Here is a 20,326-nt window from a genome sequence, read left to right as displayed (position 1 = left end):
AGATTTTAAAAAGAAAGAACATCCACAAAAATATATCTATATTAAATGTTATCATTTACTATATTTGCTATATTTCCATTTTGGGATTGATCAATGTAGCCGGGCGTTAGCTTTATTAAATGTTAGCTTGAGAATAGCTTCATATGTATCCATTCCTCATTTGGGGCGCTATAGCACATGGGGAGAATGGTTGTCCCGCAACCACAAGGTACCCGGTTCGATCCCCGCTCTCCCCCACATGTTGAAGTGTCCTTGAGCAGTGGGCTTCACTGCAGCCCACTGCTCTTTAATAACTGAGGATGCAGAGAACAATTTCCCCACTGTGGGATCAACAAAAGTGTACATTATTATTATTATTATCCCAAAACAGAAAGACAACAGGGCCCTATTTCTCGTACCTGGCTAACGCAGTTAGTTGGATAATTTTCAGGATAAGATTAAATAAGTCAGGCTTTTCGGTTCCACAAAGCAAGTTTGGCAAAATCACCATAGCAACACATCCACACATTTTAACCTGCTCCAGCACAGGCTAACTTAAGTTAGCTGGATAAGCTGGCCACTCACCCGGAAGAAAATGGCAGCTCTCTTCTTCAGAGATCCCATTGATGAAGGAGCGATATTAGTTAGATTAACGTTTCATAGGGAGAGAGTTCTTCGAGATCGCCAACATCCGTTATCACATCATAATGACTTCCTATACGAGCGCTATCGATCCTGCCCTCAAGGAATCATTTATTACAGACCTTCTGGAGCCTACATTGAACACTACACGCCGCAGCCGGTCATTGACTGTCTCACAGACTGTATGCAGAGCCTTGTGGTACATTGTTGTATGGTGTGGTACATTGTTGTACAGTGTGGTGCATTGTTGTATGATGTGGTACAGTGTGGTACATTGTTGTATGATGTGGTACATTGTTCTACAGTGTGGTACATTGTTGTATGATGTGGTACATTGTGGTACATTGTTCTACAGTGTGGTACATTGTTGTATGGTGTGGTACATTGTTGTACAGTGTGGTGCATTGTTGTATGATGTGGTACATTGTGGTACATTGTTCTACAGTGTGGTACATTGTTGTATGGTGTGGTACATTGTTGTACAGTGTGGTACATTGTTGTATGATGTGGTACATTGTGGTACATTGTTCTACAGTGTGGTACATTGTTGTATGATGTGGTACATTGTGGTACATTGTTCTACAGTGTGGTACATTGTTGTATGATGTGGTACATTGTGGTACATTGTTCTACAGTGTGGTACATTGTTGTATGGTGTGGTACATTGTTGTACAGTGTGGTGCATTGTTGTATGATGTGGTACAGTGTGGTACATTGTTGTATGATGTGGTACATTGTTCTACAGTGTGGTACATTGTTGTATGATGTGGTACATTGTGGTACATTGTTCTACAGTGTGGTACATTGTTGTATGGTGTGGTACATTGTTGTACAGTGTGGTGCATTGTTGTATGATGTGGTACATTGTTGTATGGTGTGGTACATTGTTGTACAGTGTGGTGCATTGTTGTACATTGTGGTACATTGTTCTACAGTGTCGGCGATGCAGAACATCAGGAAAGCCGCTGTATGTGGTGTTCGTAAAGTTTATTTAGCGCTTAAGAAACTTATGGATGTGTTCATTATGTTCCCTGGCCATGTCCGAGTAAATGCAATAAAGAGGGCTTTTATGGAATTGCAGGTAATTGAGTTATTCAATATTTCACCATTTAATGAAAATGCATTCCTATTACTATTCATTACGGAGCTTATCATTATGCAGAGTTTCCCAATGTCATTGGCGCAGTGGACTGCATGCAGATCCCCATCAAATGGCCCTCTGGCCCAAACGAGGCAGATTTTGTCAATCGAAAAGGCTTTCGCAGCATTAATGTGCAGTACTTATGACATAATTTTCCTCAAATTACATTGCTATACAATACCCATGACCTAACCGTAATTCATCTTAGATGATCTGTGACTCCACCTGCCACATAACAAAAGTTGAGGCCAAATGGCCGGGCTCCGTCCACGACTCCAGAATATTGTAGAAAATGATTAAGGTGGACTCATGAGAAGAATAGAGAGAATCACACACAATTTATTTTCACTGCTTCAATCGATTGAATTTCTGATAATGAATAATACATACATACTGATCCGCCCACACACATATTCAAACTCCTAGTTCTATATGGTAATCTCCACATACATGTATATACACATATATATTATTTACTTGTTCTGAAAGAGTTGAGATAGTTCTTTTAGATTTCTTTGGATGATGCATGCCATTAAGTCGACTGCCAGCAGGCACATTTAAAGAAATATAATTGGATTGATTGGGGTGATGAGGCACTTAAAATTAGCCGATACATTTCCCAACACTTATGCTGCATTCACAACAAAAGCGTTGGGAGTAGATTCCATGAAAGTCAATGCACAGACGAGAATGGATGCGAATAAAGGGGACTTTCATCCAGTTATCTGGACGTAGTTGGTAAAATTCGCCGAGCTGTGTGAGCATACGGTTGATGTCATGTATAAATATATATATATATATATATATATATATATATATATATATATATATATATATATATATATGATATTAATGTTATGAACCCAGACACAAGGGCGTTTGATGTTCCGACGTTTGTGGGATTTCCACAACAAGTATAAAGCAGAAATAGTGGTTATTTCTTGCATGGTGGATGGTGGAAGTTATAACTGTTTCCACTGAGATAAGCCACGCCCCCTCTCCAGCATGACTGAAGTGAATGAATTGAATGAATAAACCACAAATAGTCGGGGCAAGTAAACTCACGCCAGTAAAGCATTTTGTGAATATTCATGTCAACGTAGCATTACGAATTTAACTTGTCTGATATTTTTGCCATGCTGGATAATAGGACATTTAATCGACTTAGTTGAACCACATACGAAAAATAGGGCCGTGGCAGGAGGCCGGCTCACCAGGCAGGAGGCATCAGACACAGCCAGGTCCAATGGACCCTATGAGTGAAGTGAAGTCACAAAGACTCCGGGTAGAAAGCAGAGTTAATAAGGTGCAATGGAGAGAATTAAATTAAGCCACAAAGACGCAACAAAGGAGGGACAAAGGAGGGACAAAGGAGAGACAAAGGAGAGACAAAGGAGAGACAAAGGAGGGACAAAGGAGAGACAAAGGAGAGACAAAGGAGGGACAAAGGAGAGACAAAGGAGTGACAAAGGATGGACAAATTAGGGACAAAGAAGAGACAACGGAGAGACAAAGGTGAGACAAAGGGGAGACAAAGGAGAGACAAAGGAGTGACAAAGGAGAGACAAATGGGGGACAAAGGATAGACAAAGGAGGGACAAAGGAGAGACAAAGGAGAGACAAAGGATAGACAAAGGGGGGGACAAAGCAGGGACAAAGGAGAGACAAAGGATAGACAAAGGGGGGGACAAAGCAGGGACAAAGGAGAGACAAAGGATAGACAAAGGGGGGGACAAAGCAGGGACAAAGGAGAGACAAAAGAGACAAATGAGGGACAAAGGAGAGACAACGGAGGGACAAAGGAGAGACAACGGATAGACAAAGGATGGACAAAGGAGAGACAAATGAGGGACAAAGGAGAGACAAATGAGGGACAAATGAGGGACAAAGGAGAGACAAATGATGGACAAAGGAGAGACAAAGGAGGTACAAATGTGAGACAAATGAGGGACAAAGAGACACATGTGTGACGAAGGAGAGACAAAGAGACACATGTGTGACAAAGGAGGTACAAATGTGAGACAAAGGAGAGACAAATGAGGGACGAAGGAGGGACAAAGGAGAGATAAAGGAGAGACACAGGAGGGACAAAGGGGGGACAAAGGAGAGACAAAGGAGAGACAAAGGAGAGACACAGGAGGGACAAAGGGGGGACAAAGGAGAGACACAGGAGAGACAAAGGAGAGACAAATGAGGGACGAAGGAGGGACAAAGGAGAGATAAAGGAGAGACACAGGAGGGACAAAGGGGGGACAAAGGAGAGACAAAGGAGAGACAAATGAGGGACGAAGGAGGGACAAAGGAGAGATAAAGGAGAGACACAGGAGGGACAAAGGGGGGACAAAGGAGAGACAAAGGAGAGACAAAGGAGAGACAAATGAGGGACGAAGGAGGGACAAAGGAGAGATAAAGGAGAGACACAGGAGGGACAAAGGGGGGACAAAGGAGAGACACAGGAGGGACACAGGAGGGACACAGGAGGGACAAAGGAGGGACAAAGGAGAGACACAGGATGGACAAAGAGACACATGTGAGACAAAGGAGGTACAAATGTGAGACAAAGGGGGGACAAAGGAGAGACAAAGGATGGACAAAGGAGAGACAATGGAGAGACAAAGGATGGACAAAGGAGAGACAAAGGAGGTACAAATGTGAGACAAATGAGAGACAAATGAGAGACAAAGGAGAGACAAAGGAAAGACAAAGGAGGGACAAATGAGAAACAAAGGAGGGACAAAGGAGAGACAAAGGAGGGACAAAGGAAGGACAAATGAGAAACAAAGGAGGTACAAATGTGAGACAAAGGAGAGACAAAGGAAGGACAAATGAGAAACAAAGGAGGTACAAATGTGAGACAAAGGAGAGACAAAGGAAGGACAAATGAGAAACAAAGGAGGGACAAAGGAGAGACAAAGGAGGGACAAATGAGAAACAAAGGAGGGACAAAGGAGAGACAAAGGAGGGACAAAGAGACACGTGTGAGACAAAGGAGGTACAAATGTGAGACAAAGGAGAGACAAATGAGGGACAAATGAGGGACAAAGGTGAGACAAAGGAGAGACAAATGAGGGAAAAAGGATGGACAAAGGTGAGACAAAGTAGAGCGCAGGGGGCGTCCTTCAATCAGGGGATCGGTGGTTCAATCCCCGGCTCCGCTACCCCATGTCGATTTGTCTTTAGGCAAGACACTTAACCCCACAATTACTCCCATAGCTGTGTGTGCGATAGTGAGATAGTCCTGATTTTCAGGTGGCACCTTGCATGGTAGCTCCTCCCATCAGTGTATGAATGGGGATGAATAGGTGAATGATGTCATGTAGTGTTAAAGCGCTTTGAGTATTCGGAAGACTAGAAAAGCGATATACAAGTACAAGTACAGTATATTTACCATTTACAAAGGAGAGACAAAGGAAAGACAAATGAGAGACAAAAGAGATGGTGTCATTTCCTTTAATTCATCACCTGAGATAGTTTACTGCCCCGGGAGACTTTGGCACAGCGCCTTTACTGCATCATAACATAGACGCAACTAGTCCAGGGTACTGTATGTTGCCAACTATTCTCATAATCAATTGAATCGATTAGCCTTTGCAGCCCTACCAAACAATTGGTCACACACATTGCTGCCATGAAGCATTAGGAAGTTTAGCCGCACCATATCACTTTGAGACCAGCGTATGAAGAGGCCACTCTGCCTGTTTTGTAAAACTCTCTTTTTTGGGGGGTATGCTGACTGGACGTAAGAGGAAACGTTGTCAAAGCTCTGCGCTGTCCCTCTCTTCACCCATAGAGAGAATAGGAGCAAAGCCAAAAAGGGACGCCTGGAGCTCATTTGAAGTTTTTCTGCCTAACTTAATCGGCTCCTGGCTCTAACAGCTCAGGACAGCTGGGAAGAGGTGAGCAGCCTCACAACTCACAGCTCTGCTTCAGCTGATTCTGCTCGGTACCTCTGTGCTTTTGCACCTTCAGAAGTATTGGCGAGACAGTACAAACGCTTCCTTTGATTTCGAGCGTGAGGCCTAAATGGTTGTCACTCAGTGTTTTCTGGCTCAACGTATCAGATGTTTGCCTCAGCTGAAATAATTGGGGACCCTTTGTGATCCACTTTGTTTTTGAAGACTTTGGAACTTATAGATGGAGCCAAAGGCAACCGTCTCATTATGAACAACTCTAATGAGCCAGAAAACAGCTCATAGACTCTGGGTGAGCTTGCAACACTCCTTGCAAAGGTGTTTTGGAATGTGACAAAAGGAGCTCAAGGTTGCATCTTTGTGAAAGTATTCTTGCTCTTATTTGCCGTCAAAACTCTCTCTTCTGTGTTGTTGTTGAATAGTAATTAGGAGCTAATAAATCATTTTTCTCCACTACTTTCTCCACTTTGTCCCTCAACGTTTACTTTGGTGCAGTACACCGTCTTTCTCCTTCATATTCTCTGTCTCCAAGAATTTAAAAGCATGAAGCCAAATTCCACGTATAGGGCCAGACAAACAGTTTGGCATCCACTGGGAGCATTGTCAAGAGCTCTGTTTGCCAATGTGCGTTCTCTGCAATGACCAGCGGGCCTATCCGAGGGCCTGTCTTCCCCACATCAGACAAAATGAGCTCCACGGAGCTCAAGAGGCGAGGGAGGAGATAGGGGGAAGATGGACATGGTGAAAGGAGGACAGAGACAAGGGAAAAAGAAAGAAAGAGAGTACATGAGACCCGCGGTGCTGTGAGACTCTGAAGCCGAATTATACTGACTGCACAATATGTCTGTATGATGTTCCGTGGATAGTCAGCTGGGTGCATTTGTTAGCAGGGAAGCATTGTTTGGGGCTCAGAGCATCTGTCAGGCTACGAGGAAAGCGTGCCGGCTGAAGACAGCCCCACAGATAGACAGATACACACCGACACCCACAATTCTCTAATCCCTCTCCTCTGACTCGAACAAAGCAGTGAAAGATCAGGAACAGAGAGGAGGAGATAGTCTGCCAAAGTCGGGCTAGATGGAAGGAAAACAAAGTTTTGTCTCTTTCTTGGTTTGTTAGCAGAGTGCCATTTGTTTGATTGGTACAATGAACAGCTAAGCCTACACGTATGACTGTTATACAGAGTTGCCATATGGTGTTTTGTTTTGCTCAGGCACAACAGTGTCATGAGTGTAATGATTAAGCAATGAAATGGAGTAGAAAAAGACAGATCTATTAAAAGTCAAAGGATTAGAGCGCTCTGGAAAACATCTCAACTTTTGTAGATCTAGAGTAGCAGCGATTATTCTGGCTCAGTTTGAATCTTCAGTATCCATGCAAATATTCACACACAGGCCCACCACTCTTCTGCACCATTACACAGAGGATTTAGCAGCCAATTGTCACATTCAGCAGACTCAGATATGAAGGCAGATCAGATTCAGCTGACTACCCCCAGAGGTGGCTCTGTTGATTGGAATAACTTCTGGGGCTGGAAACACACAACATCTGCTTGCTCTGCCTCTGCCTCCTGGGTGACAGTGCGCAGAGGGGAACAAACAGTGCCTGGGTGCCTCTTTGTCCTCTCCCTCATCCTATACAGCACCTGTTATGTGGCACCTAGATTGCATAAAGTTCTGCCTGACTGCACAATGAACGGCCCTGTGGGAAAGCCAACACGTCACACAGGTCTCCTCTAGAGACACATTAATCATCCATCATCCTCGAAACACTCATCTGCTCATTGTCGTGATTTTCTGTTTTTATTTTTAAACAGAGGATGAAGAGATGAGTGAAATACAACCAGGAAAACAGATCTATTTTCAAACATTCTAGCTGTGTATGCTAATGTCCGTCAGATCACCACTGTACTATTCAATTCAATTCAGTTTATTTTGTATAGCCCATATACAATTTACAAATTTGCCTCAGAGGGCTTTACAATCTGTACACATACGACATCCCTGTCCCAGGACCCCATAAAGTATCTCAGCAACTACTGGGTGGATTGCCTCGTTATTTGGTTCAGACATTCATGTTCCCACGGGATGAATTGTAATAATGTTGATGACCCCCAGAGTATTATTTTTGTTCTGTGGTGAAATATCTTTATTGGATAGATGTCATAAAATATGGTAAAGATATACGCGGCTTCCAAAAGATGTATCATAATGCCTTTGGCGATCACCTTGACTTTCTATTGTAGCACCTCCAACATGACGTTTCACTGTGGGGTTGCAAAAGTTTTAATACAGACATTATGGAGAAAATGTAGCCAACTGACCACGCAAGGTGTTGTTTTCTGGTGAAATGTCTCAACAAGTATTCATTCACATCCCCACAGAATGCACTGTAATACGTTGGTGACGGCCATCTCGAGCCATCTTCAGATCACTTTGGGCTTTGGTTTATCACGAATATACTATCGTACCTGAGAAGCCAGTGACCGTTCACTCAGCCTCAGCTGTATTTTGTAAGTCTTTGTCAGACCTGGTGACATTAGCACTAGTTTAGCCTAACAGAGCTGCTGGCGTGGCTGGAGACTCTTATCCTCAGTTTCCATTGCACCGTTTTCTACTCGCTTGGAGAAGTTCTTTTTTGGTTTTCTCTTCGCTAAAGTTGGGGATACTATTTTCTTTGGAATCACCTCGTCCAAGGTCCCAGCGGAGCGGGTAGTAGAAGGTGGAGTTAAAGGACTGCCGATGTTATACTTTATCAACACATTTCACTATCTGGTCATGGGGACTGTTTGTTTACTGCTTACATTGTTACTTTGAATCAAATTGTTCTTTCATAGTTTCCATTTGTCTTCTCTTCTTATTTCTTACTTGATACAACTCTAATTATTTAATTATTTTAGTATGACCATAATCTTTTTCTGTCCTTGTGCTACTGCAGCACTTGAGTGTCCCCTCTGGGGATCCATAAAGGCTCATTTTATCTTAAACCCTCCATAGTTTACTCTATAGTGAACAGAAATTGAGATTTCAGAAACACAAATTATCATGTTTGGTGATCACTGATATCTAAAGTCACATGTATGAAATGCAACACATTGAGATTGTTAGCAAAACGTAGTGCACACCACTTTTTCATTCCATATGGGAATTCTCCAGGGCACTATGTAGGATGTAAAATTATAACCCAGATTAGGGACAGATTATGGTTGACAGCAAGTATAGTGTAGTGTATAGTTTAATGGGATGGATTTCAGACAGAGCCATACTTTTGTTTGGCACTAAACACTGGAAGCAATACAGTCACACACATATACCCTCCTTGATGTTTCCTAATTCTTCCATACAGCAAGAAGGAGAAAGAATAACACTTTTGAGACAGCGAGATGAAAGAAACATGTAGCCATTATTTGCTGAGTTTCTCTGCCACATATACTAACAGCTTTCCCACTCAATATCTATTGATTTACCCACAGTGACTGTGCTATATTTCCCTTCTTGTTGTTGCGTAAATGGACCAAATCAGCCACTGGAATGAAACTCTAAGCCTTCTTCTCTCCCCTCTCTGCCCAGGGCATTCTTTTCTGTACTGCCGAGTGTCTGAAAGCCCCTCCGGACCTGCTGAAAATCTATCTGCACGAGTCCAACCGGGTCTACAGAGACAAGCTGGTGGAGGTGCAAGACTTCCAGGCCTTTGATAAGCTGCAGGCGGACACAGTGAAAAAGTTCTACGAGGTGAGAGTTTTACAAAGTTCAGCAGAGGAAGACAAGAGCGGCAGGCTTTAGGATGGGGGGAGGAGGGGGAAATCATTAGGCCGCCTGCTCTCTGTCTGGGCCTGGACATCAGTGGCCAACACAGCGAGGAGAAAGAGGAGAGGAGGAGAGGAGGAGAGGAGGAAAAAGGAATGCTTGCGGGGGGGGGGGGGGGGGGGTGGGGGGGGGGCAGGAGAGGGTTGTAGAGAATATTAATCAGTGTGGTATGGGGGTCTGGCTGTCAGGGTCTGCGCTGTCAGCCCGGCAAATTGGAAAACATTTTAATGGTTTTCTGTCCACTGCTCCCCTCACTACCCTTTCTGGCTCTATCGGATGCACACTAGTCATGCCACAATGAAGAACCTGACAAGTATATGTGTACACACACACACAGAACGAGAAGGAGAAAGAATAACACTAAGCTCTCTAGAATATATTATTCAGAGTGGGCACCTTCTGTAAACGTAGGACACTTTTCCCCCGTGCCACAGAGCAATATGCAGCATGTTTTCTTGCTATTTTTACATGCAAACAAGAAGGTATTTAGAGACTGATGCACTGTTAGAAAGTCCACTTGACACCATGACAATGAAGACTGCAGCAGAACATAATAAAGAGGAAAAAAAGCTTCCTTCATCACACCCACTTCAGCTTTATGCCAATGGAAGTTAGCAGAGAACACCAGCATTCCTAAGAGGCACACGCCATCTTTCCAGTGAAATATTGGGGGCCCAACAGTTGCCAGGGTGTAAATGAACTAGTTCACCCTCTGCACTCCGCGGCGTCAACTGTCCAGACTGTTTAAGCTTATCATTAATGGTATGCTGACAGGGGTAGTGGGTGGTTTACCACTGCAATGTGTGTGCACATCCCTCCTCAAGGACATGGAGGAGACTCTAGAGACCAGGGAGATGAACCTGTACTGCCACTTTGCCCATGGGCTCGGGGAGGCCAGGTACATGGCTGCGGAGTCCTGGAGCTGCCTCAATAAAACCCTGCTGGAGGTGCTAGACAGCTACAATGAGGTCAACGCCACACTAAACCTGGTCCTGTTTGAGGACGCCATGGCTCACATGTGAGTGGAAGTTTTGAAACCCTGGGGACTGTTTATCATGGACTACTAAGCTATTTCATATTTTTTTATGGTTGGACCTTTCTATCAAATGTAAAATAATCAGGTCTTCCCTTTAACTTTGGAAGCAATCATCCCACCTCTAAAGTTCTCTCTTTGTACTATCTCAAATACATATTAGTATCTGCATGAACTGTCTCCTCTCCAGTATAATTTAAAATAAAGTTTGATGGGTTTGAACAGTGATTGGCAGTACAGCATGATACTGTGTTTAAAACACATTTATGAGCCACACTTGCACTAGGTGACTTATCATGAACATGGGCGTTGTAGGTTTAACTTTTTGTATTTTGGGCTATACAAAATAAATTGAATTTAATTGAAAATTATGCTATGTTCATGTTTGCTTTAAATTCTAAAGACAAACCTTACCACAGCAGATACTATTTTATGTTTTAATATTCATAAATTCACAATTCATAATAAATAACACTATTAACGTTGTATTTTAAAAGGTCAGTTCTAGAATGTTCCACCAACCAGATCAGTCAAATTTACATTATAATCATTTGATGAGTAAGATGACTAAACTTATTTATCATACACTTTTATGTTCTCTGAATGTGTAAATGCTTAAAGTAGTGGAATTGTCAGTTGAGCAGTAAAAGTTGAAGGTAATTGACAGTTAAAATGGTGCATTCATGTCAGTCGGTATGTAAATACTGACAGCTGTTGAAATGTTAGTTGAAGTGTGTTGTATTGCTTTTCGCAGCAAACTCAAATGAAGCAACACAAATGACAATGCAGTCAATTCATTTTAAACATGGCCACAAGAGGACCATTCAAATTGTTTCACTGAAGGCCCAAACATTCTCAGAAACCCACTGCTGTTATCCATTCCTTGCTGGTACATCTGATTGAAACAGAGGTGGAGGTGGTGATGGCAGGCAGTACAGAAGCAGAGGATACCGAATCTGCCCGTTTGTTTGTCTGTTGCTGTTTGTCCTATGAGTCAGAGATTGTCTTCATCTGGCTTGCCTCCTACCTTTCACGGTATCTAACCCTTCCACTGATTCCTCCCTTTGACCTTTCCCTCCCCCGACTTCCCTCACCTACACATGTAGCTGCCGTATAAACCGAATCCTGGAGTCTCCGCGGGGGAACGCGCTGCTGGTCGGAGTGGGCGGCAGCGGAAAGCAGAGTCTGACCCGGCTGGCTGCCTTCATCGCCAATCTGGAGATTTTCCAGATCACCTTAAGAAAAGGATACAGTACAGCCGACCTCAAGGTTTGACAAGGATTACATCGCAAAGAAATATCACACCGCAAAAAAACATCCATTTGAACAACTCAATTAGTCACATATATACGTTTTAAAAGGTTTCTCACAGCCAAGTAAGGTTTGAATTCTAACACGGAGGAGTATCTGGGTGAAATATAGACACAGTACTGGTAATCCCCACAGTACGCTCAACAGTGGCACGTGGCACTGCAAAATAACAAATCTTGAGCACTCTCATGGCCCAATCTCATTAAGTGTGTCCCTCTCTTCCTCCATGTCTTTCTCTGTCTTTGTCACCCAGAGTGACCTGGCGTCCCTCTACATGAAAGCTGGCGTGAAGAATATTGGCACGGTCCTCCTAATGACTGACGCCCAAGTGGCAGACGAGAAGTTCCTCGTTCTGGTCAACGATCTGTTGGCATCGGGTAACAGCAGGCTTCACTAAGCTATGTGTCATGTTTTGCAAGACAGAAATGTTTCTGCTTTACCGCACCAGCAAATCACAGTGCTGCCATTTGTACAGCATTACTCACCAACTACTGCACATCACCGCGAAGAACTGCTGGATTTATACTCAACATTTGAAGAGTGCAATATTAAATAGGAATTTAGAATCATTCGCAAAGTGCTAATGTTGGCAGTGCAATAGTTTGGCAGTTAGTATGCAAAAAGGAATGTAGTATATCATTTAGAAAGGATGGCATATACCAACAGATGCCAGAACACATCTAATTTCACATTTGAAGACATAAAGGAATGAACAAAAGGAAAACATTTTAAATCTTCCCTTTTACAAATACATACTTACAGTATGGGAGCATGTCAAAGCTATCATAAAAGTAAAACAGGAAGTGTTTCACCACTAGACAGTTTGTTGTTTCCTGCATTTGTTCAGCAGAACTAGCTAAACTATCTGCGATGGTCATGTAATGCTAGAATTGCTGCTTGTATCTAGAATTTGTCCAGCTGTTGTGCTCATTGACTGTTTGACCCGACATCCAACCTTACAGAATATTATTGACCAGATTAGAAATGGGGAGGTCATTCCGCTGTGCCAGAGGCTGTTGTGATTTGATTGACAGAAATATCATCTCATAAATCCTTTCCTTGATTGTCATGGAACTTAGCCGTGTCTGTGTTGACTAAAAATGAAGTTGGTGTCACTCCTCCTTAAGAACAAAGATGAGCTAACATGAACACAACTTCAGACTGAATGATGAATCAATCAGTTTGGTTATCGGACTGGTCCAGAGATGATCAGGGTTTATCGTTTCGCCTGATGCCACACCAGAACAGGCCTTGAGCTAACCAGAGGAGCGTTAGGGTAAAAGTCAAGCGACTGGAAGTGTCTGGTTTCAAAAAGAGCACATCTGTACTCGATGTAGTCCCTATGTCAGCAGTCCGTGCTCTGCTCCGTGAAGCTGTGACTTAAAGCAGCAGCTCTCTGCATTAGCATACGCCCTCTGTATGAACTCCTGCTGCCACCACCTCTATTAACACAGCTACATTTGATAAAAGGATCTCGGTGTCAGTTCAGATCTCAAGATAAGGAAGTTCTGCAGCGTTCTTGCACAAGTTTAGCTCTTTAACATAAATAAATCACAATGACTGCTTCCCATATTCTGGTCTTCCCCTCCCAGTGGTCCTGTGGTTGTTTTTTTACTTGTTTTACTCATTCAAGGAGAGATTCCTGACTTGTTCCCGGACGACGAGATGGAGAACATCATTGGCAGCGTGAGGTCAGAGGTCCGTGGCTCGGGATTGATTGATACAAGGGAAAACTGCTGGAAGTTCTTCATTGACCGGGTTCGCAGACAGCTCAAGGTGAACCAGTCAGATAGTGAAGTACAGGACAAAAAGCTCTGTGTGTTCTGCATTTCACTACTAATCATCCAGAAAAAGTTGCTCTCAAAGGCTTTCCTCAGGAAAAGTTTGCCATTAATCTCTTCCAGGACTGTGTCTGTATATGATCTCAACCGTCTCGAATATAGTGATAGCATGCCACCTTATACTCTAATTCCGAATAACAAAACCCCTCGTACTTCGAAAACCTCTGCCTTTATGATGAAGCCTTTCCCTAGACGATTTTCTGCCCTGACATTCTGAGAAGAACTTGAATGCTTTTGGGGGCAGTGGACATTGTTATACATCACGACGTGAGCAGAAAAACCTCTGTTTAGCTGCAGATAATTTCACCAACATGTCGCCGCTTTGTTATCCCCGGGGAGACAGGGATTCTGGGGGGTTGCTTATCCTGTCATTATTAAAGTGTCCACCACCACCACAGACATCCTCCATCCTCGCCTCGCTCCCAGCTCAAGCCTCCCTGTGTTGGAGATTGAATAAATTGGGAAGGCAATACCATGGGCACGGGGTTGTAAAGAGTGGATAACTGTTTGGCTGTCTGGATAGAAAGGGTAATGTTGGTAATATGATTCAGAGCGAACTCTGCATGATGAGCACCAGTTTAAATCCTGAGCCAGATATATAAATCATTATTACAATCAGACATGGGAGCAGATTGGTTTGGACCAGTGGTTCCCAACCTGGCTGTATTAGATGACTCTAAAGAGGGTTGCAAGATGATTCGTAAATGTCAAAAAATTCTACCACCCAAAATTATACTTATTTACCTTTTTCTTATGTTAACCATTCACAACATGAAAAATGAAAATCAATCACTGAATAAATTGCTCCCAGCTAGGCAGCTGAAACTTATTTAAGTTGAATAATTCTAGAGATGGGTTCTGCATTATCTTGTGTACCTTTCTTGCAGAGGGGCCACATATCTGTTTGTGTAAAAAAAATCAGGTTTTAAGACCTTAATGACCTCAGTTGGTATTGTGTTTAAAATGTGCTCATTGCCAAATAAATGTGCATTTTTTTCAAATATTCATAAAATAATGGATAATTATCAAACGTGCTGCCAGGAATAGCGATATTGTGGGGAGTCTTGATGGATAGTCATATTTGGGTGTAAAGAACCTATGACAAGACGGCACATGGCTTTATATAAAGGGTCACAGACAAGCTGGGTGAGATGTGTTGCTGTAATGGCACTTCTGTGAAGTGAAAGCAGCTCGTTGAAGTCTGAGTGTGTAAAGCCATCATCAGAGGAAATATAAGATAAGTATGCCGCCACTTCCTTCTCCAGACTTGATCATCATCAGAAGTGTCTTTGGGTGTGCCTTCTTCATGTTTGTTTCTAATGGTTTTGAGCATCTGGCTGCGCTTCTCAACAAGCCAGCTGTTCAGCCCACAGCTCAACACACTCTTTTAATTCACATGCTTGCTGGAGGCTTTATTTGCTGTAGCTGCAAATAATTATTCACAGTTCTCCAGTTCACTTGACCACAAAGAAGTGCTAATCAGAGCAGGATTCCCCTGCCTTTCTTTTCTCAGTCTGGCGGTGACTCCAGTTGTCCTCACAGAAAAAGAAAAGGGGTGTGGTGTGGCTGCTGTTTCACCTCTGTTTGACCTTGGTGAGTGTGTTTGTGTGTGCTTGTGTTGCAGGTGGCTCTGTGTTTCTCTCCAGTGGGTAGTAAACTGAGGGTTCGCAGCAGGAAGTTCCCTGCAGTGGTGAACTGTACAGCCATCGACTGGTTCCACGAGTGGCCACAGGAGGCGCTGGAGTCGGTCAGCTTCAAGTTCCTCCAGGACGTGGAGAATATCGATGTGAGAACAGCTCATACTTAATATACTCACAGGAATGAAGTAACCCACAAAAATGATGTTCACGCTCCAAAAATATCATTTCAAATGGCAGGCACTGTGTTCAAAAGCAGACCAGAGGCCCTGAAAATGAAATTTAGGAAAATATTGCTTTCCAGACAATTCTGCACAGCTTCTTTAGTTGTGAATTAACCAGTTGTATCATTTGTAACTCTGACAGCTCCAAGTGAAGGAGTCGGTCAGTAAGTTCATGGCATACGTCCACACGAGTGTCAATCAGAGGTCAGGGGAGTATCTGGCCAATGAGTGGCGCTACAATTACACTACGCCCAAGTCCTTCCTGGAGCAGATCAAGCTGTATCGTAGCCTGCTGGGTCAGAAGAGCAAAGACCTCACCACCAAGATGGAGCGGCTGGAGAACGGCCTGCAGAAGCTGAACAGCACCTCCGCTCAGGTACAGTCCACAGGCTGCCACTTAAAACTTGCCCCAGGTTTCTTACAAAATGTTCCCTATTTTACTCTCAATGCTCAAAGCATAATGTTACACACCATCCAGAGTGTTGGAAGCCATGATGGGTCAGGTAATATCTATTTTTGTCCGCAAATCTTTTTATAATGTTTTTCTTTCCATATTTAGATCCCATAATTCCCATGACTTTCACAGTTGAACAGCTGATCTTAAAAGTATCGCAGTTGACAAACTAATCTCACCATGCAGTCCATTTTGTAGCGACTCAGGAGCTTCTGTTCGTATCACATGATTATCCCCAGCAAAGGGAATTGGAGACATGAAAATTCAAACATACGTTTTCCTTCTGGTTTATCTTAGATTAAAAGTTGATTTTTGGACACAGCAGCTGACTGAATAATGTCACCACAAGGTCCATTTAGTAGTTACTTATTTCAGTTTAAAAGGCGCTCAATACATATTCCATATAGCTATTGCCTCCGCACAGCCCTCAACACGCAGACTGCTCAGCCGGCGGCTCGCAGCTGATGGTGCTAACAGTGCAAACCACTGCATTGCTGATGGAGCAGCATTTACCTGAGGGGGAACTAGAGGGCGGGCATTACGCTTGAGTGACGAAGACGTCGGCCCGTCACGGCCTGGCTGCAGGAGCAAAGAACAGAGAAGCTGTGATTACGACACACAGAGGCAGACTTCACGACACTATATCTTCACAGTGCAGATAGTTGTTTGATGATATATACAACTCTGAATACCAGATAAAAAACTTCTAATAAGTATAAATGCTCAGAATTTTTTTTTAACACCAGTCCATCACAACTAACTCTACCTGTTGCTGATTGGCCCTTATGATCAGATTGTGAGTTGTTGCGTTGTCAGGGAAATGTGACGCCATATCTCTTTTCTAACTTAAAAAACAGAGCTCTAAATGGATTGTATAATAACCTTAAAACTAACCCCAAAACTTCCAAAATATGTGTTCTTTTACAAGTGGCTTCATTTAAGGTGATAACCTCAGGTATAAAGATGTGTATGCACAAACAAATTGATCTGGTGGAAGTATTTTATTTTGAAATCAGCTTCCTAACAGTTATACTCAATACACAATGCATCATTTATTTATTTTTGTTAAGATATAAAATGATCCGCAGTTAGACAAATTCCATATCAGTAATAGTGGTAACAGTAGTAGTAGTGGTAGTATATGTAATAGTGGTAACAGTTGTAGTAGTAGTAGTAGTATCAGTAATAGTGGTAACAGTAGTAGTAGTAGTATCAGTAATAGTGGTAACAGTAGTAGTAGTAGTATCAGTAATAGTGGTAACAGTAGTAGTAGTATCAGTAATAGTGGTAACAGTAGTAGGAGTAGTAGTAGTAGTATCAGTAGTTGTGGTAACAGTAGTAGTAGTATCAGTAATAGTGTTAACAGTAGTAGTAGTAGTAGTATCAGTAATAGTGGTAACAGTAGTAGTAGTAGTAGTAGTAGTAGTAGTAGTATCAGTAGTTGTGGTAACAGTAGTGGGAGTAGTAGTAGTAGTAGCAGTAATAGTGTTAACAGTAGTAGTAGTAGTAGTATCAGTAATAGTGGTAACAGTAGTAGTAGTATCAGTAATAGTGTTAACAGTAGTAGTAGTAGTATCAGTAATAGTGGTAACAGTAGTAGGAGTAGTAGTAGTAGTATCAGTAGTTGTGGTAACAGTAGTAGTAGTAGTAGTATCAGTAATAGTGGTAACAGTAGTAGTAACAGTAGTAGTAGTAGTAGTATCAGTAATAGTGTTAACAGTAGTAGTAGTAGTATCAGTAATAGTGGTAACAGTAGTAGTAGTAGTATCAGTAATAGTGGTAACAGTAGTAGTAGTAGTAGTATCAGTAGTTGTGGTAACAGTAGTGGGAGTAGTAGTAGTAGTAGCAGTAATAGTGTTAACAGTAGTAGTAGTAGTAGTATCAGTAATAGTGGTAACAGTAGTAGTAGTAGTATCAGTAATAGTGGTAACAGTAGTAGTAGTATCAGTAATAGTGGTAACAGTAGTAGTAGTATCAGTAATAGTGTTAACAGTAGTAGTAGTAGTATCAGTAATAGTGGTAACAGTAGTAGTAGTATCAGTAATAGTGTTAACAGTAGTAGTAGTAGTATCAGTAATAGTGTTAACAGTAGTAGTAGTAGTATCAGTAATAGTGGTAACAGTAGTAGGAGTAGTAGTAGTAGTATCAGTAGTTGTGGTAACAGTAGTAGTAGTAGTAGTATCAGTAATAGTGTTAACAGTAGTAGTAGTAGTAGTATCAGTAATAGTGGTAACAGTAGTAGTAGTAGTATCAGTAATGGTGGTAACAGTAGTAATAGTATCAGTAATAGTGGTAACAGTAGTAGTAGTAGTATCAGTAATAGTGGTAACAGTAGTAGTAGTAGTATCAGTAATAGTGGTAACAGTAGTAGTAACAGTAGTAGTAGTAGTATCAGTAATAGTGGTAACAGTAGTAGTAGTAGTATCAGTAATAGTGGTAACAGTAGTAGTAGTAGTATCAGTAATAGTGGTAACAGTAGTAGTAGTAGTATCAGTAATAGTGGTAACAGTAGTAGTAACAGTAGTAGTAGTAGTAGTATCAGTAATAGTGGTAACAGTAGTAGTAGTAGTATCAGTAATAGTGGTAACAGTAGTAGTAGTAGTAGTAGTATCAGTAATAGTGTTAACAGTAGTAGTAGTAGTAGTATCAGTAATAGTGGTAACAGTAGTAGTAGTAGTATCAGTAATAGTGGTAACAGTAGTAGTAGTAGTATCAGTAATAGTGGTAACAGTAGTATTAGTAGTAGTGGTAACAGTAGTATTAGTAGTAGTAGTAGTAGTATCAGTAATAGTGGTAACAGTAGAAGTAGTATCAGTAATAGTGGTAACAGTAGTAGTAGTAGTAGTATCAGTAATAGTGGTAACAGTAGTATTAGTAGTAGTAGTAGTAGTATCAGTAATAGTGGTAACAGTAGTAGTAGTATCAGTAATAGTGGTAACAGTAGTATTAGTAGTAGTAGTAGTAGTATCAGTAATAGTGGTAACAGTAGTAGTAACAGTAGTAGTAGTAGTATCAGTAATAGTGTTAACAGTAGTAGTAGTAGTAGTATCAGTAATAGTGGTAACAGTAGTAGTAGTAGTAGTATCAGTAATAGTGGTAACAGTAGTAGTAGTAGTATCAGTAATAGTGGTAACAGTAGTAGTAGTATCAGTAATAGTGGTAACAGTAGTAGTAACAGTAGTAGTAGTAGTAGTATCAGTAATAGTGGTAACAGTAGTAGTAACAGTAGTAGTAGTAGTAGTAGTAGCAGTAGTAGTAGTAGTATCAGTAATAGTGGTAACAGTAGTAGGAGTAGTAGTAGTAGTATCAGTAGTTGTGGTAACAGTAGTAGTAGTAGTAGTATCAGTAATAGTGGTAACAGTAGTAGTAGTAGTATCAGTAATAGTGGTAACAGTAGTAGTAGTAGTATCAGTAATAGTGGTAACAGTAGTAGTAGTAGTAGTATCAGTAATAGTGGTAACAGTAGTAGTAGTAGTATCAGTAATAGTGGTAACAGTAGTAGTAGTAGTATCAGTAATAGTGGTAACAGTAGTAGTAACAGTAGTAGTAGTAGTAGTAGTAGCAGTAGTATGTAGTCATGCTACATGGAAGCTTTCCCAGAGTCCCAGTCTACTTTATACTCACCCTTGTGAAGCTGTGATCACGTGACTGTCACAAAGAGCTCGGGGATAAAAGCTCTCTTTACTTGTCCCGGGATCACACAAAGAATGGCAATTCACTTCTAGATTGAGAAACAGGAGGTCTTCATAATCTACTTTTGAGTCAATATTTTGAAGGCAAATCAAATTGTTTTCAGGAAATGTAACCTTTGTTCCTTTTAGTACTTGACTTCTTTCTTTACAAGGCTTGTACATAGGACATAAAGTATTTCATGAATATGAGTTTAATAATTATAATCCCCCCTCTGAATGGTTTATGGCTTTTTGCCACTTACACCTACAGTCTATGAGCATATCTATGAGTTACACTCCTTGTCTTTTTGATTCCTCGCAGTTCATTTTTTAGGACACCCTCTGGCGTTTCGGAGCAAAGTATAAACGCCTCTGATCATGTTCGGAGGCTGACCTCCGGCCTCCTCACGAGTAGTGCGATGTAAAAACAATGACTCAAGTAAGAGTAAGAAGTATCTTGCATTAAAACTACACTGACAAGTTCAATTTACTTTAAAAAAGTACTTGAGGACATATAACGCAGTAAATATAACTAACTGGAAATCTGTCCCTCTGTATCTTTTATTCACTCACCTCACTAAGCTAGACGGAGAGTGGAACAATACCTCAACTATTTGTCCTTTTCTTTATGTTGTCATGTGCAATGTTTATATGAAGCATTTCCTGTTTCCATTTT

General features: G+C 41.7%; 1 protein-coding gene across 1 annotated transcript in view; it reads left to right on the top strand.

Annotated features, from left to right (window-relative positions):
* Positions 1–20,326, top strand: part of LOC117748529 (dynein heavy chain 9, axonemal-like) — a 143,871-nt gene that overhangs the window by 68,586 nt on the left and 54,959 nt on the right. The window contains 7 exon segments of the mRNA XM_034558362.1: positions 9,243–9,404; positions 10,304–10,497; positions 11,619–11,781; positions 12,077–12,200; positions 13,457–13,599; positions 15,289–15,450; positions 15,668–15,901. Coding sequence (XP_034414253.1) covers positions 9,243–9,404; positions 10,304–10,497; positions 11,619–11,781; positions 12,077–12,200; positions 13,457–13,599; positions 15,289–15,450; positions 15,668–15,901 — 1,182 coding nt within the window.

The sequence above is a fragment of the Cyclopterus lumpus genome, chromosome 19 (genome assembly GCF_009769545.1).
Source record: "Cyclopterus lumpus isolate fCycLum1 chromosome 19, fCycLum1.pri, whole genome shotgun sequence".
Taxonomy (NCBI): Eukaryota; Metazoa; Chordata; class Actinopteri; order Perciformes; family Cyclopteridae; genus Cyclopterus; species Cyclopterus lumpus.
The sequence above is the reverse complement of the archived record's forward strand: the minus strand, read 5'-3'. Positions and strand labels throughout refer to the sequence as shown.